Source organism: Rhincodon typus, chromosome 28 (assembly GCF_021869965.1).
Source record: "Rhincodon typus isolate 14 chromosome 28, sRhiTyp1.1, whole genome shotgun sequence".
NCBI classification, from domain to species: domain Eukaryota; kingdom Metazoa; phylum Chordata; class Chondrichthyes; order Orectolobiformes; family Rhincodontidae; genus Rhincodon; species Rhincodon typus.
Window position 1 is genome coordinate 2,907,971 of NC_063359.1, and position 23,117 is coordinate 2,931,087.

General features: G+C 43.7%; 2 protein-coding genes across 2 annotated transcripts in view; one reads left to right on the forward strand and one right to left on the reverse strand.

The window, feature by feature from the left end:
* LOC109924094 overlaps positions 1-23,117 on the reverse strand; it is a 68,950-nt gene that overhangs the window by 26,622 nt on the left and 19,211 nt on the right. Inside the window, exons 2-4 of the mRNA XM_048613434.1 lie at positions 14,134-14,281; positions 5,702-5,868; positions 2,620-2,757 (exon numbers count right to left, since the gene is read on the reverse strand). Coding sequence (XP_048469391.1) covers positions 2,620-2,757; positions 5,702-5,868; positions 14,134-14,264 — 436 coding nt within the window. The 5' untranslated portion in view covers positions 14,265-14,281. The remainder of the gene's footprint in view (positions 1-2,619; positions 2,758-5,701; positions 5,869-14,133; positions 14,282-23,117) is intronic.
* LOC125486354 lies at positions 18,211-21,246 on the forward strand. The gene is made up of 2 exons (XM_048613433.1): positions 18,211-18,371; positions 18,976-21,246. Exons 1-2 carry the CDS (start codon positions 18,276-18,278, stop codon positions 20,248-20,250), a joined length of 1,371 nt encoding a protein of 456 aa, XP_048469390.1. The 5' UTR covers positions 18,211-18,275; the 3' UTR covers positions 20,251-21,246.

Consider the following 23,117-nt stretch of genomic DNA (forward strand, 5'->3'; position numbering starts at 1 on the left):
CTCGCACACTGCCACTTCCCCCCACTACCACTCTCCTACTGTAACTCACACACTGCCACTCTCGCCCACTGCCACTCTCCTACTGTAACTCACACACTGCCACTTCCCCCACTACCACTCTCCTACTGTAACTCACACTGCCACTCTCCCCTACTGCCACACTCCTACTGTAACTCACACACTGCCACTTCCCCCCACTGCCACTCTCCTACTGTAACTCACACTGCCACTCTCCCCCACTGCCACTCTCCTACTGTAACTCACAATGCCACTCTCCCCCACTGTCACACTCCTACTGTAACTCACACACTGCCACTTCCACCCTCTGCCACACTCCTACTGTAACTCACACACTGCCAGCCTCTCCCACTGCCACACTCCTACTGTAACTCGCACACTGCCAGCCTCTCCCACTGCCACACCCCTACAATGACTCATACACTGCTACCCTCTCCTACTGTCACTTGCATATTGTCTGTTGCACACTGTTATTATTCACTTATATTCTCATTTTGCCACACCACACAGTTACTCTCTCATTGCCACTCACACACTGTTGCTCTTACACTGTCACTAACTTAATGCCTCTTAATCTTCATCATGAATCTTCGGATGTATCATTCAGCTTCTCATTTTACTGCTGCAGCAACAAAAGTATTTTGCGGTTCAGGTAATTAAGTTTATATCTGGCTGGATTCCAGGCAGTACTGAGTTATTGCTATAGTGCTAGAGAGCTGCTACATTTTCCTCAGCCAGTCTTGGTCCTCCTAAATGTCTGGAATTAAGGGGCAGTCAGATTAAGATGCTTCACATGGTGAATGGATTTGATAGGGCAGGTAGAGAACTCTTTTCTATGATGGAACCAAACACAATTTGCAGGAGTTGGTGACATCAGGAGGAGCAAGGAATGACTGGCAAAAAGACACCAATGAAGGCACCCAGCACATGACTGACTGTGTGGTTAATGCAGCCTGTCACATTGAGAACAGCGCAGCTGTTCAATAAAACACAGGCAGCAGTGTTGGTAAATGGTGTTTGAACAGGGTCAAGGTTTTGTGATATTGCAAATCTGAAATTGTGGAATAATTTTAGAACAATCAACAGACTGATTAAGACTGTGGCTGCAAATAAACATATCGTTTGCATGGAGGGCTAGAAATCCTTATATATATTAAGTGAGCTGCAGGCAGTGTTTCTGCTAGTTCCAATTTATTCAGCAGGGTGAGGGCTACTCTCTGCGTAACTGGGCAGAGCTCTGCATTTTTCTCAGCTCTCTGCCTGAGGAGAGGTTTGACCCAGAACACTGCAATCTCCACCATGAGCAGGGCGAGAGGGCAGGTCACAAATCCACTCCCAGCACAAACTGGGACTGACCCCTGTGCTCTAGCCATCCAGACAAGCAACTCCTGCTGAGACTTAGACATCCATGCTGTGGTCTGGTCTGCTGTATATAGCGATGTAGAGGTTTCCATTTCATTCCATCACATGGTTGACCTACTAATACTGCGTTCCATTGGAGGGTGAGTTATGATTTGATCCTCAACCTGTTTTGGCTGCATATAAATACACCACCCTTGACCATCAGTACTGGAGTGGGATTTGAACCCTGAACTGCTCACTCAGAGGCACGCACACAACCCACTGCACCAAAAGACATGTTCAGAGACACTAGCCTGAATGTAAAGGTCTTTACAATGGCCCTATTAAATGGTCAGAAAGTCACTGACAACCTCGTTGCAACCATTTCTGGTAGTCATTAGGCAGTCTGCTTCCTGCATCAGGGTTTTCAGGGATTTAAAGGTAAAGAGACAGTTGTTAAGAGTTGCTGGCCAATCATAAAACCATCAGCTCCTCAGTCCCAGCAGCCTCACCAGGGCCAGTGGCCACTTCTATGACTGCTGACAGCCCTACACCTGCAGCCTGTGATGGAGACCCTAGGAGGTGAAATGGGCCTGCTTGTTGGACCCTGATGAGGTGGGGAGTGGGGGGTGTCGCTTGGCAGAGAGGGTGGAATTCCAACAGCAGTGGTCCAATTGTGTGGGTAGGCCCTCCACAGGTTACAAGGAGCTGGATCAGGAGTGCACCCCACTTCCCAAGGCTTCAAGAACATTGGCAGCTTGACCATGTGGTATGGGTCCACACTATTACTGGTAGAACATAGGATGAAGTCAGCGTGCCTGCTTCTGGGCCTCCACTGGCCTTGGAATGGAAAAGACTATGCAGACCATTCCCAATCCTGGGAATCAGGGACAGCTGGCAAATGATAGCATTTCTGCTCCTTTCCAGCTGAGTACTAGGGCCCAACTATCTCCTGCTCAATCCTGGTGCTGGATGGAGAGTGGGTGATGTGTAGGGGATAGGGAACCACACTGTTTCTTCAGCAAAGTAAAGGTTTTTGCATTGCATTACTGATTTAGCAGGATAAAGACTTTTGTTGTGTAACTACTGTTTCCCCAGCAAAGTAAGGATTACTCAGTATTTTGTAAGTGTCTGCTCATTCATCAAGGTAAGGGTTTAATAAAAAGCACACTCACCAGTTCACAGATCCTAACAGTAAAGATGGAGGAAGTTTATCTTTTGGAAACAGGTACAGCAGTCTGCTAGAGTCACATGCCTTACCTGTGTTTGTGGGAGACAGTCGCTTAATGGCGTCTGTCATTAGCAGATGGAGTAGCTTCAGCACTGACGACATGGAACCTTGATTTACAATGAGTTCCTCAAGACTTTTCTGCATCTCTAGTAGAAGGGCTTCTTGATCTGGAATTGAAGCAGTGGATTATTCATTCCACCTGGGACTGAGGAATCAGGGTCTCTCTCAAGCCTGTGAAATTGTTCAGAACTACACTAATGTCACAGGGTAACTTTCCATAATCACTATCCAGGCATGGGACAGCAAAGAGTACACCGACCCTGTATATACACAGTACACATTGGGAGTGTGCACCCAACCTGTATATACACAGTAGCCACTGAGACAGTGCACTCACCTGTATATACATAGTACACAGCAAGACAGTGCACTCACCCTGTATATACACAGTACACACGGAGACAGTACACTCACCCTGTATATTAGCAGTACACAGTAAGACTGTACACACACCCTGTATATACACAGCACACACTGCAACAGTACACCCACCCTGTAAATACACAGTATACACTGAGATACTGCACCCATCCTGTAAATACACAGTACACACTGAGATAGTGCACTCACCCTGTATACACACAGTACACACTGAGTCTGTACACCCACCCTGTATATACACAGTACACACTGGAACAGTACACTTACCCTGTATATACACAGTGCACGCTGAGACTGAGACCAGAAATGGATTGATGTCTGAATGGGAGAAGTATAAATTTGTAATCTCTCTCAGAGCAGTAAATAGGTACTGGGTCAGAGTACTTCGTCATCTTAATGTTGTGCATTAATTATATTGTGTCAAGCAGAAAGAAAGCAAATGGTGGGGTGGGGGAGTGGTGGTCAGTGTGAGTCTCTGTGTACAGCATAAACAGAGTGTGGGGTCCTGAGTCAAAGTGTACTATGTATGTACAGGGTGGATGTGCTGAGTCAAAGTGTATGACATTAGCACAGGTGGGGTGTACATTCTCAGTGCAATGCGTTTGCACAGTGTAGCTGCTGAATCTCAGTGCGTACTGTATATGTATAAAACGGGTGTTCTGTCTCTGTGCACCGCATGTTTACTGAGTCGGTGTAATGTCTCAGTGTCTACTGCATTTGTGCAGCGGGGTCTGATGCACTGTCTCAGTATGTACCACATATGCACAGGGTGTGTGTACTGTTGAGGAGCCAACTAGATCTAGTATGATGTAAAGTAAATGTGTTAATTAACAAGTTGTCATAAAGTAACCTATAGGGATGAATGACCACCATCTGCATTATGCTTGAAAATGAGGTAATCTATTTTGAAGCAATGGCATTAAATTTGAAAAGGGAAATTATGAAGGCTTCAGACAGAAATTAGCTGAGATGAACTGGGAAAATACATTAAAAGGCATGTCTGTATATAGGCAATGGACAGACTTTAAAGATTTAGTGCATGGCTTACAGCAACAGTACTCTCCTTCCAGAAACTCAAAATAATCAGTCACCCTGTTTCTAACAAAGTTCAGGATTGTCTAAGGTAAAAAGAAAATGTATATAAAAAGTTGCCAGAAATAGCAGCAATTCTGAGAATTGGGAGACTTTTAGAATACAGCAAGGGTTTCACCAAGAAACTGAATAGAATATGAATGCAAACCAACAAAAAACATAAAAATCAACTGTAAAAGCTTCTATAGGTACATAAAAAAGGAAGTTTGGCTAAAACAAATATGAGTCCACCTGAGGCAGCTTCAGGAGAGTTTATCATGGGGAATAGAGAAATGTTTAAGAAGCTAAATGATTACTTTTTCATTAGAGAAGATTGAAGAAATCTCTCAGAACTAGAGACGAGGGAGAATGAGGAGATGAAGGAAATTAGCATTAGTAAGAAGTTTGTATTGGGAGAAACTAATGGGGCTGAAATTTGAAGATTGCCTAGGACCTGATGGCACAGGTCCCAGAGTATTGAAGGAGGTGACTATAGAGACAGTCAATGTATTGGGATTGTTTCTCAAAATTCCTTTGATATTAGAATGTTTCTCGAGGATTGGAAAGTAGCAAATGTCCCCCTATCCATGTCCATCACCCACAGCCCAACCCCACACTCCTCCCCACTATTTAAGAAGTAAGTGAGAGAGAAAACAGGGAACTATGGACAAGTTAACCTTTCATCAGTGGAAGGGAAATGCTAGAATTAATGATAAAGTCGAGGATAAACAGACATTTGTATGATAATGATCTGATTAGGCATAGTCAGCATGGATTTGCAAATGGGAAATTGTGTTGGACAAACTTGGAACTTTTTGAGGATGCTTGAATAAAATTGATAAAGGAGAACTGGTGGACATTGGATACCTAGATGTTCAGAGTGCTTTTGATAAAGTTCCCCAATGTAGGCTGGTTAGAAAAATTAAAGCTCAAGGGATAGAAGGTAATGTACTGGCATAGGTTAATCATTGGCTAACAGACAGAAAACAGAGAATAAAAATTGATGGGTCATTGACATGAAGGCAGCCTACAACTAGTGGGGAAATACAAGGATCAGTGCTTGGAGTCCAGTATTTACAATAAATATCAATGATTTGGAGGTGGGGACCAAATATAATATTTCCAAACTTGTGGGCAATACAAAACTGAGTTTATGTGTCACTCTGAGATAGTAGGAACTGCTGATGCTGGAGTCTGAGATAACAAGGCGTGGAGCTGGAGGAACACAGCAGGCCAGGCAGCATCAGAGGAGCAGGAAAGCTGACGTTTCAGGTCTGGACCCTTCTTCAGAAAAATGAAGACATGGTGTACTGTTGCAGTATGTACTGTGTACGTACAGGGTGAGTGCTCAGTTTCAGTAATAACTGTGTATGTACAGGTCGAGTGCACTGTCTAAGTGTATACTGTGTATGTACAGGGCAGGTGCACTTTCTCAATGTGTCTTTTGTCTGTGTTTAAATTGTGTCCTCTGTTTATTGACTGTATGCCACTGGAAACAGTTTTCACTTGTTTATCAAAACTATTTGTCAAATCTCCTCTTAACCTTCTCTATTGTAAAGTGTACGCACAGGTTGAGAGTTAGTCTCAAGGTGCTGTTACCTGGAGGGGTATACACTGCAGGATTCAGCCAGTCCTGTTTGCTGCTTTGAGCCACGTCTTCCTCAGCATTCTCCATGGTCTGGTGCAGCACGTCATGTTTAACATCCAGCAGATTGACAAACGTGTCCAATCCAAGCAACACAAAATTACACCAATACCTCCCGAATCTGCAAAGATACAAACTCTCCCTTAATCCAGCAAAACAAATAATGAGAAATTACAATGATATTAGGCAGTGACAGTGAAGTGGAGATCTATGTGAATTAAGACCATCTCACGGCTTAGTAAGAAATTGTACTCAGTTTTTAAAGTATAAAAATTAAAATCTGATGTCAATCAGTTGTAAAAACAACCTGGTATTGTCCTCCGGGACAGGTCACCTGCTATTGACACCTCATCTCGCTTCTGTGTAGTTTATATCCCAAAGGTCACCAAATTCTATCAACTTTATTCTGTGCTTGCTGACCTACACCGGCTCTCAATAAAGCAATACCACTGTTTTAAAAATCTCATCCTTGTTGTCAATTTCCTCCATGGCTGCATCCCTCCCCATCTCTGAAACTTTTTCCAGCCCTAAAACCCTCCCAGCTATATGTACTCATCTAGTTCTGGCCTCTCGCACATTCCAGCTGTTAACTACTCCATTTGTGTGCATGCCTTCACTAGCCTGGGCCTTACATTTTGGAAATTCTAGCCTAAATCTCACCTCTCCATTCTCTAGGTCTCTTTCATCCATGAAAATACACCTTACAACTGAACTCTTTGTGCCAGATTTTGACATTGGGAGTCAAAAGGAGTGAGTGCGGAAGGAGTGACTGTGGATGAAGAGAGCATAGATAGGACTGCGTATGGATGGAAGTGAGTGTGGATGGATTGAGTGAGGATGGAGGGAATATGGAGGGAATAAGTATGGATGGAGGGAATGTGGATTGAGTGAGTGTGGGCAGGAGTGAGTGTAGATGTGAGTGAACATTGATGGAGTGATTTTCTGTCTGTAAAAGTATCCACAAGCTTCCAGTTGCCTGCAACTTCAAAACACCACTGGGTTCCCTGGCCAACATCTCTACTGTGACCTTGCTTTAGTGTTCTGGTGAGGCTCAGTGCAAGCTGGAAGAACAGCTTCTCATTTTCTGCTTGGACTCTGCAGTCTTCAAGACTCAATATCATATTCAATAATTTTAGAAACCGCACACCTTCTTCCATCCTTTACCCACCCTCACACCCCAGGCCCTGTCAAGACATGGATTACTTTCAGCATAGCCAACCAATTCTCATCGATTCACTGTCCCCATTATCAGCTTTTCTCCTTCTCTGGCTTACCATCACACATCCCATTGTCTGTCTAACTCTCTCTTTCTGGCCTCGTCTCCATCATATTTGTTTACTCCCCACTGTCTGTCTTTATCATATATACCACCTTTACCCAGCTATCATCAGTTCTGGTGAAGGGTCTTTGGACCCCAAACATTAACTCTACTTTCTTTCCCCAGACAGCGGGTTGTGATGGAGGGTTGCTTTTCAGACTTGGCCTGTGACCAGCGGTGTGCCACAGGATCAAAGCTGGGTCCACTTCTTTTCGTCATTTATATAAATGATTTGGATATGAACATCGGAGGTATGGTTAGTAAGTTCGCAGATGACACCAAAATTGGATGTGGAGTGGACAGTGAAGAAGGCTACTTCAGAGTACAATGGGACCATGATCAGATAGGCAAATAGCTGAGGAGTGGGAGGTGAAATTTAATTTAGATAAATGTGAGGTACTGTATTTTGGAAAGGCAAATCAGAGCAGGTGTTATATACTTAATGGTAAGTTCCTGGGGAGTGTAGCTGAACAAAGAGACGTTGGAGTACAGGTTCATGTTCCTTGAAAGTGGAATCCCAGGTAGACAGGATAGTGAAGAAGGCATTTGGTATGCTTGCCTTTATAGGTCAGTGCATTGATTACAGGAGTTGGGAGATCATGTTGTGGCTGTATTGGTAATTATGTGCAATTTTCGTTACCCTGCTATAGGAAGGATATTGTGAAACTTGAAAAGGTTCAGAAAAAATTAACAAGAATGTTGCCAGGGTTGGAGGGTGTGAGCTGTAAGAAGAGACTGAATATGCTGGGGCCATTGTCCTGGAGCATTGGAGGCTAAGTTGATCTTATAGAGGTTTATAGAATCATGAGGGGTATGGATAAGGTGAATAGCCAAGGTCTTTTCTCTGGGTGGGGGAGTCCAAAAGTAGAGGGCATAGGTTTAATGTGAGAGGGGAAAGATTTATAAGGGATCTAAGGGACAACTTTTTCAACGCAGAGGGTGATGCATGTATGGAATGAGCTGCCAGGGGAAGTGGTAGAAGCTGGTACAATTACAACATTTAAAAGATGTCTGGATGGGTATATGAATAGGAAGGGTTTCGAGGGATATGGGCCAAATGCTGGCAAATTGGGCTAGACTAATTTAGGATATCTAGTTGGCATGGACGAATTGGACTGTAGGGTCTGTTTCGATGCCGTACAGCTCTATGAGTCTATGCAGTCAGACCTGCTGAGTTTCTCCAGCAATTTTTGATTTTGTTATAAAAGTAAGGATGTTACGCTTTAGTGTATTGCAGAGTATTGGTGAGACCACACCTCGAATACTGTGCGCAGTTGAGGTCTCCTTATTCAAGGAAGGATGTAAATACATTGGAGGTAGTTAAAGGAGGTTTACTAGATTGATACTTGGAAGGAGTGGGTTATCTTGTGAGGAAATACTGGACAGGCTGTGGGTGAGTCCAGAAACAGGGGACACTGTTTTAAAATTAGGAGTCACTCTTTTAGAACGGATGTGAGGACAATTTCTTTCTTGCAGTGAGTTGTGCAACTTTGGAACTCTGCCTCAGAAGGAAATGGAAGCCATTTTACATCCCTTTTTCTCTTTCTCCACTATTAATAACCCTTCTATCTTTTGCATTGGGCCTCTATCTCTGTTAAGAGCATAAAAAATTTTTTCCAACATCTTTCTGTTCTGAAGAAGGATTATACTAGACTCAAAATGTTTAGTTATTTCTATTTCCATAGGTGATGCTAGACCTGTTGAGTTTCTGTAGCATTTTCTGTGTTTGTTTCAGATTCCAACATCCTTTATTCATTGATTCTCAGCTGCTATTTTGTGGTGGAACATTAAGACCAATGGAAAAATTAAGTCCCTGTTTGGACATGGTTTATGTCTCTGCTGAAGAGAAAGCAAGGAATAGCCCTGGCATTTCCTTTCTTGCCAAACAATGAGGTAGCCTGAAAACTGTCCTCAGAACTACAGACTGAGCAACTGGACACTGAAGAAAGTTTGGACATTCTCTTAAACCTTTTGGGTAAAGTTTAAATGAAAGATTACTTCTCGAATGCCTAAGAAGCTTAGTTGGACTATGATGAGTTAAGAAAAAGGATGGTTCTTCCATAGAAGAATACATCATAATGTTAACTTTTCTTCTAAATTCACTCGTGGGATGTGGACATCACTGGTTAGCCAGCATTTATTTCCGGTCCTTAGTTGCCCATGAGAAAGTGGTGGTGATCTGCCTTCTTAAACTGCTGCAATCCACGTGCTGGGTAGTTGACCTCAACGCCCTCGGGGATAGAATTCCAGGATTTTCACCCAGTGACAGTGAAGGAACAGTAGTATACTCCCAAGTCAGGATTGTGAGTGGCTTGAAGGTGGTGGTGTTCCCATATACAGGTAGTTCTGCTATAATGCTTGTTTCGTTAACGCGAATTGGCTGTAACATGATTGCTGAATAGTGGACTCACCCATAGCCTGTTCTATATTTCCTCACAAGACAACCCACTCATTCCAAGTATCAATCCAGTTTGGATAACACAAACTCTCTGCTGTGTGGATATAGCGATTTTCTACAGCAATTTCCCTATAACGTGATTTTCTATGGCGATTTTCTACAGTGTGATTTTCTACTGTGTGAGATCACACAAGAACGCAATAGGAGAACTACCTGTATCTGCTGCCCTTGTCCTTCTTGATGGAAGTGGTTGTGGGTTTGGGAAGAGGGTGTCTAAGAATCTATGGTGAAATTCTGCAAAGCATGTTGTAGATAGTATACACTGCTGCAACTGACCACTGGTGGTGGAGGGAGTGGGTGCTTGTGGATGTGGTGCCAATCAAGCGGGCTGCTTATCCTGGATGGTGTCAAGCTTCTTAGTTGTTTTTGGAGCTGCACTCATCCAGGCAAGTGGGCAGTATTCCATCACCCTCCTGACTTGTGCCTTGTAGATGGTGGACAGGCTTTGAGGAGTCAGGAGGTGAGTTACTCGCCGCAGTATTCCCAGCTTCTGACCTGCTCTTGTAGCTACTGTGTTTTTGTGATAAGTTCAGTTTAGTTTCTGGTCAATGGTAACTTCAAGGATGTTGATAGTGGTGGATTCAATGATAATAACACCATTGAATGTCAATGGATAGTGATTAGATTATTTCTTATTGGAGATGGTCATAGCCTGCCATTTGTATGGTGGCTCAGTGGTTAGCACTGCTGCCTCACAACACCGGGGACCTGGGTTCGATTCCAGGTCATAGACTTCATTCACAAGTGACTGTCTGTGTGGAGTTTGCATGTTCTTCCCTCATCTGTGTGGGTTCCCTCCGGGTGCTCCAGTTTCCTCCCACAGTCCAAAGATGTGCAGGTTAGATGAGTTGGCCATGCTAAATTGCTCCTGGTGTCCAGAGATGTGCAGCCTAGGTGGATTAGTCATGGGAAATGCAGGGTTACAGGGACAGGGTAGGGAGGTGGCTCTGGGTAGGATGCTCTTCAGAGGGTCATTGTGGACTTGATGGGCTCAATGGCCTGCTTTCACACTGTAGCAATTCTATAATTCAATGAATGTTATTTGCCACTTGTCAGCCCAAATCTGGATATTATCCACATCTTGTTAGATTTGAACATGGACAGCTTCAGTATCTGAGGAATCACGAATGGTGTTGAACATTGTGCAATGATTGGTGAACAACCTCACTTCTGACCTTGTGATGAAAGGATGGTTATTGATGAAGAAACAGCTGAAGAGGTTAGGTCTAGGACATTACCCTGACGAATGCCTGCAGAGATGTCCTGGAACTGTGATGAGTGACCTCCAACAACTACAACCATCTTCCTATGTGTCGGGTATGATTCCAAACAGCAAAGAGTTTGCCCCCAATATCCATTAATTCCACTTTTGTTAAGGCTCCTTGATGCCACACTTGGGTGAATATGGCCTTGATGTCAAGAGCTGTCACTCTCATCTTACCCCTGGAATTAAGCTCCATTGTCCATATTTGAACCAAGGCTGTAATGAGGTCAGGAGCTGAGTGGCCCTGGCAGAACCCAAACTGGGCGTCACTGAGCAGGTTATTGCTGAGCAGGTGCTGCTTGATAGCACTGTTGACGATGGCTTCCATCATTTTACTGATGATCGAGAGTACACTGATAGAGTGGTAATTGACTGAGTTGGATTTGTCCTGCTTTCTGTGTGCAGGACATACCTGGGGAATTTTCTGCATTGTCAGGTAGATGCCAGTGCTATAGCTGTACTGGAACAGCTTAGCTAGGGGACAGCAAGTTCTGGTGCATATGTCTTCGTACTATTGCCAGAATGTTGTCAGAGTCCATTGCCTTTACAGTGTCCAGTGCCTCCAAACGTTCATTGATATCTTTGAGATTGCAATGCTTCCAACTGGAAATGTCTACACCTGTACTTGCCTTCCAAGTGTTGGACTGCACGAGAATATCAAACGTAGAGAGGCCCTTGATCTTAACCAGAGTCTGATTGATGTGCTTTTAGATCAGATGTCTGAATCCTTAATACAATTTCTTTCCGCAAAGCATTCATTTTTGGCCATCTTCGTGAGCTCATCAATAGTGACACCAAAAATGGAGAATACAATGCTAGGAGCATTTCAAAGCTGTAGGAGTATGGGGCCCAAATGGCTGTACGAGGGAAAATTCACAATTGAGAAGAGTGACAATAGGGTGGCTATAATGGGCAGCAGCAGTTGTGCAGTTATGGTGGAAGGGTGTACCACAGGAATAACTATGGGATGGTTAATAGATGTTCCAGATGTCACTCAAAGTATGCATTCAATTGCCCAATAATTGATACTTTAACATAGAAGGAGAGGAGGAGTCCCAACTGTTTAATTTGTGGTGCTGTGGAGTCCGTGGACCATGTGTATATTGGGTGTGGGCGTTTGCACTCCTTTTTTTAGTTACCTGAAGGACTTTCTCCTCTGCATTTGGTTGCACTTCAGCCCCACGCTCCTGATCTTTGGGCACCCAGTGTGGAGGGGTGTGGGCAGGTCAGAGGATCTCCTTGTGGGCCATGCTCCTGGGCCTGGCCAGGCTGGCTATAAGTACATCCAGGCAGTGGGCTATGGCTAACTGCCTGCCCCTTTTCTCCAGTTATGTTCGAGCCTGGGTGTCCACCAATACTCTCAAAGCCTTTAGGGAGAGGTGGGCACCACGGGGGCTGGAGTGCTTTATTTCCCCTCCAACTTTATTTTGATTTGAATCTCTACCTTCCCTCTTCACTTTGCTATTATTACTAAAATTATTTTGCACATGATGTTTTTAAAAAAAAAAAATGGAAGGAGAGAAGGATAATACTGACCAATTAGAAGGAACTGTATTAGTCACTAGAGATTTAGTCCAGTCATGAGCATACTGGTTGGAGATGCATTCAGTGGTGCTATTGTAGACTGTCGGTATATGGTATCGATATGTGATTTGGACTTGTTAAAGTGTTACGTTGATTTTCTAAGAGTGAAACAAGGACAAAGAATATGACAGCTCTATTTGATTCAGGGTGAATCTCGTTAGCACATTGAAATCTCTAAAATAATTGCAACTGTGTGTAGAATAGCAGGGGAATATATCACTTTGTATGCAGTGATGTAGTATCCAGTGAGGTAAGTGAGTCCTTGTTCAAAAAAGCCTAAATGAAGTTAGATATGAAGCATGACAAATTGATTGTCTTTGGGAAATCTGTAGATTTGCAATTTACACAATCAGGACATTATTGTATACACTTAACAAGGCAGAATGTTAGAGGCATTAAAGGCACCCATGCATAGGGATCTAAAGGAAAAGAAGCAGATTATTTCAAAGCTACATCCAAGAGTTTGCACATCTGCCTTGTTGTAACAGGTCTATCGCTATAGTTTCATTAAAGATCCTCACCAATAATGTTCTCCTTTATTTTAATGAAATTAATATCTTCAACAAACTAAAGGATACAAGAATACTGCACTGATCTTATCAAAGATATTAATAGAAAATGAGACATTTCTAAAAAAAACAGGAGAAAGTCATTGAGATTTCTGCCAAGTGTTCCATTGGTGACGGACTTTAATGAAACCTCAGTTATGGATGAAGACTTTCTTTTACATACAGACTAGATTTGGCCTGTCAATTGTAACTTATAGTAAATAGAGAAAATAATAATCAACAAGATGATGGCAAGATCGATAAGAATGAGGTTAGCTAGATTCTAACGGACAGTGGAGGAGAATAAACCGATGAGAACTTTAGGAGTATGTGCGAGAATCTGAATATTGCTGCAATGTGCATAGTGACAGAAAGTTCTTTTAGAATAGAATTTATGACAATCCTGTATCAATATCACCCCTTTCTTCTTCCTCGACTCCTCCTACACAGTCCAGCTGCTCATGATGCCCCAAACATGGTCTTGATTGCACGCTCCTGAGGAATCAACACTGTCATCAGTTTCCAAAATGGAAAACTGATTTGTGAAAGGATGCTGGGGAACTCCTGCACTACCTGCCTGTTTCTATTGGTCAGCCTGGTGGTCACCCATTCCCTTTCTTCTTCCAGTAACCTAGGCTGTGGTATATATACCAAGGATGTGCTGAAGGGCTCTTGTGCTGCAGTGGTAGTGTCCCTACATCTGGACCAGGAGGCCTAGGTTCATGGTCCACTATTCCAGAGGTGTGCAATAACATCTCTGAACAGGTTCATTAGAAAATATCAACCGAGATGTGTTGAAGTGTCCTATGGCGCCATAGTAGATTCCCAACCTCTGTGTCAGGGAGGGTTGTATGTGAACGTTTTGAGTGCAGATGGTAGGTTTGCAGAAAGCAATAAACAGTCTCATTAAACTATTTTTGTCTCTGTGTATGCTCCTCAAATAGGTTTTGAAGTCTACCGATGATTGTGCTTGGGGAGCAATGAAAATGACAGCACCTGTGCACTCTACAGACACGTGCTGAGTTGGGGTTTCTGAATCGAAAGACTACTCGTTAAAGCTACATCCCTTTCCGAGTGTGTCTGTGTAAAGGGAAATCCCGAGCTATGATCAGACTTGGACCTCCTGAAATTCCAGGCAGCATTCAGGATCTGGTTTAAGACTGAATCCTGTGATGGTCCTTTCTGCTCAGTAACCCGAAGCAGCTGTATTTTACCTGGCGTCATTCTGCATCTGGTACTTTGCATATTCCATGGCACTACTGATGTAAGAGCCACTCCACAGAGCAATGTAGAAGTGATGATAGAAGGTAAGCAAGGCCTGCACTGGAACTGGTTTAATCTGCATCAGCACAGAAGTAGCTCCTGTTGAAAGATGAGAGAGAGATTTAGTATGTAAGGGCTGATGCTTCCTGCTCACACTGGGAGGCTTGTACCTCCAGCAGGTGCTTCCAGCTCTATCCTGTAATCTACTCTGCACTTTGATTAACCCTCCCTTGTTTCCTCATAGATAAAAGAGATGGTAGCATGGTGGTACTGTAATAAACTAGTAACCGAGAGGACTTGAATAATGATCTGGAGATGATTCAAATCCCACCACACACCAGATCGGGTCATTTAAATTTCATTCATAAATCTGGAATGAAATGCTCATTAATAACGATCATGAAATTGCTGGATTGTTTTTAAAAAGCTATCTGGTTAACTGATGTCCTTGAAAAAGGGAAATCTGACATCCTTTCCTGGTCTGGCTTACGTGTGAGTCTAGCCCCACAGCAATGTGGCTGATTCTTACTTGTCCTCAGCAAACCATTTAGTTGAACATGGTTTGCCATCTAATGACAAAGGGATATTAGGGATGGAGAAATGCTGCCCTTGCCAATGATATTCAAAACCTGAGAATGAATTACAAAATAGTTAATTGAGTAACGCATCGTATACACCCATCCTTTACACATTTGTCGATATGAATCTTTTCACAAATCTGACAGCAACTGCAGATTTCTAATGAAATTCTCCTGGTTTGGAAGCTTCACAAACTAAACCCTTCTGCTGAGGTGACTTATACCCTGAATGGCCCTGAATTCTATATAGATGAGAAACTAACCTTGCTTCGAAACATGATCCTGGTGCCTGCTCAACTGAATTTGAAAATAAAATTGTTCTAACTTCTTCTGAACTGAAAACAAAGTTAATGCCCTGCATGAGTAACCTACCCGTTAGTAACACAAAAATGTAAACATCTTTCTGTTGACAACACAGGACTGCAATCACCTGCTTTCTGAAAAATGCTGGATATAGTCACTTTCTGGAAGGATTCTCAAACCTTGTTTTTTTAAAGAAAGACCCTCACAGAAGTAACTAAAATCCAACTAGCTCTATTGTGAAATTCAAATTCCAAAAATCTTTTCAACATTTATAAATTATATATTGTTTTTCACACTCAGGATTACTTTTGCTCCTTCAAGCTATCATTGGGACTTGGTGCAGAGTACAATTGCTGAGCCCATCAAATGGGCCTAATTTGCTGTCACTTAAGTAATGGGAAAGAAATGCAGTGTGCTCCACTCTGTGCCTCCATCTTTCATACAGTCTTACTATGCAGGAGGCCCTTTGGCCTATTGTGTCTGTGCTAGCTCATTAAAATGGCAGTTCAATTAGTCCCACTCTTCTTTCCCTTTGGCCCACCCATTCTTTTCTTTAAGGTATTTATGCAATCTCCTTTTGAATAAGTTATTTCTTACAAACTCACTTTAAATAACAGAGACACGGTTACCAGAAATGTGCCAGAAGTTTAACTCAGGCCTACTTGCTCCATGCTGAGTAAACCCTAGTGGAAGCAGTCTGGCCTGCCAAGTACATGTGGCAGTCCATGTTTCTGTTCTATTCACAGGGCTACAGTCTTATGTGAGGATGCTGTCTGGCTAATGGTCCATTTTGTTGTATCTCCTACTGAACTTGACTAAAGCTTTCTCAGGAAGCAAATCTAATCATATATGTATGCACTAAATTTGCACAAAGCTGAACTAAGCAGAAAGTCTCACAGTTATTGCCCAGCCTACTGCCAGGGAGCTATTGACATTTAGAAATGGAAATCTGAATCAAAGACACTTCCTCCAATTACATCCACATCAACAGCAGAATGTCAGGGATACAGAATGACAAAGTAATAGACGATTGTGAACGTTTGTGGAATTGTACCCCAGTAAGCAATCAGGGTCTATGGAACTTTACACCAGTTTTGTGGACCTGTACCCCAAGCAGTCAATCTGTGGAACTGTCCCTCATTCATTTATCACAGGCTTTGTGACTGCACCGCAGCATGTGGTCAGGGCCTGCAGAACTATACTCAATAATCTGTTAATGCCTGTGGAACTGTAACCCAGCAAGGAGTCAGGATCTGTGTGACTATACCCTAATTCTGTGCAACTGTATCCAGTAAACACTCAGGGTCTACATGCATCTCAGTGCTGTGGAATTGTACACCAGCAAGCAGCCAGCGCCTGTGGAACTCTATCAAGTCAGGTACTTGCACCATTCATTTATAACCCAGTAAGGATTAACATCTTTAAATGCATTAGAGCCCCATTTGCAATTCCACTTTAGTTCTTGAAGTTACTCAAAGTGTTTCCAGCACACTGTAATTACGTCCAACCCAAGTCTCTCCTTGTGCCCGGAGCCTGGACTCTTGGCAGCAGTGGGCCCAGTATCTGAATTCATGGCGATGCCCAGAGTGGGGACTCCTGGCACCGGTAGGCCTGGAGCCTGGCCTCTCGGCAAGGCAGCAGTGACAGCTGAGCTGGGGTCTCCTGGGGCATCAGCATCATCATTGCTGTTCCAGAGCGGGACTCTTTGAGGACTGGAACACCTTGCAGAGACTTTGCAGAAGCCCTGAAGCTGGGCTTGAGAACCCAGTTTGAACAGAAGATGAACTCTTACTTAAATTAGTTCTTTTTATCTCTATTGTTACTCAAAATGGCGCCGGATACACTTTTCACTGTATCTTCAAGATATATGTGACAATAAATCATTCATTCATTCATGCAGGATTGATGAGGACTTGTTTCCACTCTGATTCGATGGGTACTGAGTCAATGATAATCTAATATGTTATGTCTAGACTGTGCCACAGGCAGAGCAGCTTGAAAACGAAGGTTTGGATAGATGGGGTTGTTTAGAGTGTGTACATTCTCTCTGATGCCTCAGCATCACCATGCACATCTCCAAACTGGTTTCTCAATGAGTTTGGTCTCTTTCCAAAAATGCTTTCTCCATTTTGTTTGTTTACAAGCCAGGGGCTCCCACGTTTCAGCGGGAATGTTTGATCTCTCTAGGGATGTTTTGAGACATCCCCAAAGTGCTGTACTCTGGGAGTCTCCTGCCACATTGAGTTTTAATGAGAGCCTTCAATCCACAACAAAAGCCACTGTAACGTCAGTCAGTGGGTCAGTGTGCAGATGACACTTGTGTGTGTGCTTACTCAGAGAATGAATTCAGGGTCATTGTTGATTCCTTGACAAAGCTGATGAGAAAATGGGTCTTTCACTAAACCCCAGGGAAATACGGTCCTCTTCCAACTAGCTCCCACAGCAAAACACCCTCCTTATCTCCCATCAATTGAGATGCAATGTGAGATCCTAGAAAATGTGGATCATCTTCTGCGCATCAGGAGCCTCCTCATGGAAGGATGACTATATTTATCATTGCTCCTTGTGCCAGCTCAGCCTTCAGCCGATTGTGGAGAAGAGCATTTGAGAATCTCAAACTTCAGACTAAGGACATGGCAGCAGAGATCTCTGCCTCCCATAGGCCTAGACAACCTACATGAGGCACCTCAAAACATTGGAGAAGTACTTTCTGAGGATCCTTTAAAGCCAGTGGCAAGAAAGTTGATCCAATAACAACATCCAAGCCATATAGCACAGTATTGATGCACTAATCATTCAAAAAGAAGCTGTCTGGCCTGGAAATGTCATTTTTATGTCTGACACCAGACTCCTGAAGCAACTGCACAAAGTACTTAGCATAGTGAGCCCTTGCAGGCATTCAAGAGTTAATGGAAGTCGGGATCAAGGTACAGAATTTGTGATTTATGTTATCAGTATTGTTTTTTTGAGTTAACCACAGCCTACTCCAGCCTTGGGAATGGTTTCATTGGTGGCTGACATGGGCCTCCTTGCTGTGATTTGCTGGGAAGCTGGTTATCTCTCTAATCTATGTCGTTTATCTGACACACAGTACCAACTGGCACAGAATCTTTAAGTTACAGCTACACGGTGACATTTACGGGAAGGAGCAGCTAATGTTGAGATATAACGCCCCAAAGAATTGACATTCAACAAGGACACAGCTTACAGGGATGGAAATACTACTCAGCTCCGAAGAGGTGATACACCATGAATCCTCAAAGGCTGACATCAAGGCACTGAGCAAGGGCAGACACCTGGCTTCACAGGTGAGTGTTGGGAATCTTGTTGAACTTGATAGTGTGCTTAGGCTGTAGGAGAGGCTGCCAATGCAAAACATGCTGATAGACTGAGAGACATGGAAGCACAAAGTCGGGAGGCTAGTATAGAAGACTTTGGCAAGCAGCAGCTTTTACCAATCTGTCAGGAAGAAGCAGACTTTGAAGTTAATGTCACAGCCAGTCACAGGAAGATAGATTTTTACAATAATGTGGATACTAATCTGGATAGAGTGAATAGCTAAGGTCTTTTCCACTGGGTAGGGGAGTCTAAAACTAGAGGCCATAGGTTTAAAGTGAGAGGAGAAATATTTAAAAGGGACCTAAGGCATAATTTTTTCATGTGGAGGCTGGTGCATGTATGCAACAAGCTGTCAGAGGAAGTGGTGGAGACTGGTATAATCACAGCATTTAAAAGGCATCTGGATGTGTATATGAATAGGAAGAGTTTAGAGGGATATGGGCCAAATGCAGGCAAATTGGGCTAGATTAATTTAGAATATCTGATCAGCCTGGACAAGTTGGACCAAAGGGTCTGTTTCCATGCTGTATAATTCTGTGACTCAATGACTCTATTCTCTTTTCCGAAACACAGAGTAAAACTGTGGAGACACTGTGGACCTTTCAGGAGGAGAGTGAATCGAATGATGAAGGACAGCAGTGCAGGATGTTTAATGAACCAACTCACCCAAAGGTGACTGAGAGACAAGCACTGAATTCTGAACAATCAATCCCTTCTGTGGAGCAGGCAACGAACGGGATATTGTCTGGACTCAGCCGAGGCCCTGTGACCCAGTATCTCATGGCACATGCCAAGGAGAGCGACTTTCAAGAGAAAGAGCATTGTGAGTTTACCAGTGAGAGTGAGGTGAGCAATGACAATGTCAGTAACTGCAATGTTTTACAAACACTGCTGATGGCAGCTGAAGCTTCAGTGACTCTTGTTGTTCCTCCTGCAACCAGTGACCCTACTATGTCTCAACAGGAACGATCCAACTGGGACCACCCAACATCAACGGCTACAACACAAGCCACCCAGGCGGAGAGCTACTGTCATTCCCAGAAAAATCCCTCAGCCAATGAGACAAATAGTAGGCTGGTAAAGAGTGGAGCATGCAGTTCAGTAGAGTCCCTGCTGGTCCTTGATGATGGAGCTCTTCTATCTGTTATAGAGAAAGATGGGGGACAGCACACAGGAGCCAATTCCTTGGCCAGAGATGAAAGATGTCAGGCCATGTCTGCTGCAACAGGAAGTAAACTTGGGGAAGATAAAAATGAGCACAAAATGCCTGTGCTGCCTGATAATACGTGTGACACAGTCTTGCATGTGACAATGGATAGTGAGGAACAGGAATGTCCTGTTTGTATTGAACTGTATGACTCTGGCACTCACAAGCAGGCTTTGCTGAACTGCAACCACAGCTTTTGTGACAGCTGTGTGAAGAGCATTATGGAGAAGGCAGCAGTGAGCAACACAAGCCAGATCTGCTGCCCAATCTGTCGCCAGAGAACTCCAATGCCTGAGTGGGAGATCCGTCAGCTTCAGGAAGAGATGACGTGTTTAAATGGGGCAGTGGCTGGCAGACTGGTCATGATGCCCACACCCCCAGCCCCACAGGAAAGACCATGCATGAGGCTGGAGCAGACCTTCCGCCAACGTTTGTTCACCACCCGGAGGTGTGGCTACTTGCCATGCCTGCAATACCCATTGTGGCTGGTAAATGCATTAGCACAGTGCGACCAGACATCACCGTATTGTTACCTCTGCTCCATTCTCCTCCTGTATGGGCTGGAGTTACTGTGTCTTTCTCTCATCTTCACTCCTGTGATTATACTAATCTTACTCTTCACATTACTGGACAAAGAATGAGCTGATGGGAACATGGGTCATAGACCCAGTCATCTACAATTAATATACCTGCATTAAAATGGGGCAATGACAGTCTGTAAACAGTGCAAACCAATGCTAGACCTGAATAAAACATTGGAAATCACAGGGGATGGAATATAACCTGGAGGGAGGAGGAGCCCAGAGGCATTAGGAGTAGAGCAGATGGAATCAGATGTTGGGATTAGGCTGTGATGGAACCAGTTGGATTAGGCATTGGAGTGACCAGGAACTGTTTGAATTGGGATTTAGAGTAAGTAGGAGTTGATGGATTGGGTATTGGAATGAGCAGGAGGCAGTTGAATTGGTGATTGGGGTGCACAGGAGCTGGTTGGATTATGGATTGGGATGAACAGGAGTTGGTTGGATTGGGGTGAACAGGAGCTGGTTGGATTGGGGATTTAGAGTGAACAGGAGCTGGTTGGATTGGGGATTGGGGTGAACAAGAGCTGGTTGAATTGAGGACTGGGGTGAATAGGAGCTGGTTGGATTGGGGATTGGGGTGAACAGGAGCTGGTTGGTTTGGGGATTGGGGAGAACAGGAGCTGGTTGGTTTGGAGATTAGGGTGAACAGTTTCTAGTTGGATTGGGGATTGGGGTGCACAGGAGCTGGTTGGATTGGGGTGAACAGGAACTGGTTGGATTGGGGATTTAGAGTGAACAGGAGCTGGTTGGATTGGGGATTGGGGTTAACAGGAGCTGGTTGGATTGGGCATTGGAGTAAGCAGGAGCAGGTTTGATTGGGATTTAGAGTGAACCGGAGCTGGTTGGTTTAGGAATTGGGAAGAACAGGAGCTGATTGGATTAGGGATTGGGGGAGCAGGAGCTGGTTGGATTGTGGATTGGGATGAGCAGGAGCTGGTTGGATTGGGATTTAGAGTGAACAGGAGCTGGCTGTATAGGGGATTGGGAAGAACAGGAGCTGGTCGGATTGGGATCGGTGGGAGCAGAAGCTGATTGTTTCCAGCCATTGTTTCAGAACTGTACAAATAAACCCTTTAAAAACAACATCAATTTGAAAATCTTTGTTTTATTGTTTCCCATGTGAAATGCAACAGTTAATCAGAACATCAATCTGTATGGATAATCTAGGATCTGGATTGATTAGTGATGGGAACCAGAGTAGATTCGGCCAAAGGTAGTTATTATTTCTATTAGAGCAGGACCTTCTTCTTAGGTCAAGAAGCAGTTGGAATAAATTGTGTTACTGGTTGAGGGATGAAGCTGTTTGATGTGAGAAGGAGCCAGTTGAGGGTTGTTGTGGTTTACTTTGCACGAAACTGTTTAGCAGCATGCCTTTTGCAGTGTTGCTGTGAGTTATATTGTACTGAACAGATTCACTGTTGAGTTGTTGCAGTTATAAACCCTGCACGGAAACTGTCAGCATTCCGAGTTAGATTGTTTGGAACCAGTCACCTAAAGGGAATAGTATTGTGCTACTTTGTAGGGAACTGGCTACCTGCATGTATAAGTTGGAAAGGCTTAGAGTTATGGTATATGGAAAGACAGGAAGGTAGGAATGTCAAACAAAACTTCAATTCAAGGCCTGAAACAGCACTTGTTTATCAGGAGTGAATATCTGTTAATTGGTTGAAGCCTATTCTATTCTTAAGTTTTAAGAATATACACTTTGGTGGTAGAGTTAATACAATACATAAAAAGCATCATAGGTAAGTGAATAGCATAACTAAATAATTAATTAACAACTCATTAAAAACAGCATTACAGGTACTATGCCAAAGCTGCAGTATGTGACAGCTTATGGATACCATTATGATCCAGGGTAAACATATCTGTGGTAAGTTTTTAAAGTTTGAGCAGCTTTGGCTCAAAGATAATGAACTGGAGCCTGAACCACAGACACTGGAATGCATCAGGGAGGGTGAAAGTTACCTAGCTTCTTTATACCAGGAGCCAGTCACACCTCTTAGGATGAGATTGTAGAACTGCCGATGCTGGAGAATCTGAGATAACACAGATATCTGAGATAAAAATTAAAATCTTTTTCTGAAGAAGGGTCTAGGCCCGAAACATCAGCTTTCCTGCTCCTCTGATGCTGCCTGGCCTGCTGTGTTCATCCAGCTCTACACCTTGATACCTCTTAGGACATTGTGTCCTGATGTGGTCAGTGGGTCAGGGACAGGAGGATGTGACTGCAACTGAGGCATGTTAGGCACCTAGAGGACAGGAGTGCCAGCCTCTGAAAATAGGTTTGGATGAATGTGGGGTCTGAGGGCTGAATGAGCAAAATCAGCATGGTATCACGATACAGGAACACATTTTATGTGGACAGAGCCAAAAGGAATGTAGTGGGGTATTAGGGGATTGTCAGGGGGATTGACACATTTCTCTGCAGCAAACAGTGTGAGCCCAGGTAGCTGTGTTGTCTGTCCGGTGCAAGGGTCCAGTTTATCTACTCTGGGCTGGAGAAGGACTTGCAAATGGGAGGAGAAACATCCAGTCTCATGGTCTATGTAGGCACCAATCACATAGGTAGAGCTAGGAAAGAGACTCTACACTGTCCATTTGAGGAGTTGGCACCAAAATTAAGAAGCAGAACTTTAGAGGTAATAATCTTGGGACTATTACCTGAACCATGTGCAAGTTGCCCTAAGGTAAACAAGGTTAGAGAGATGAATGTGTGACTGAAAGATTGGTGTGGGAGAAGTGGATTGGGGAAAATGAGATCTGTACCATTAGGACTGTCTACACATGCACCACACTAAGACTGTTGTTCCTGTGAACCGTATAACTAGGGAAGTAGAGCAGGATTTAAAATAAATATTGGAGCCTGACAGCCCAAATTTGGGAAGTTGTGGTGAATCAAAGAATGGGAAGAATGCAACAGA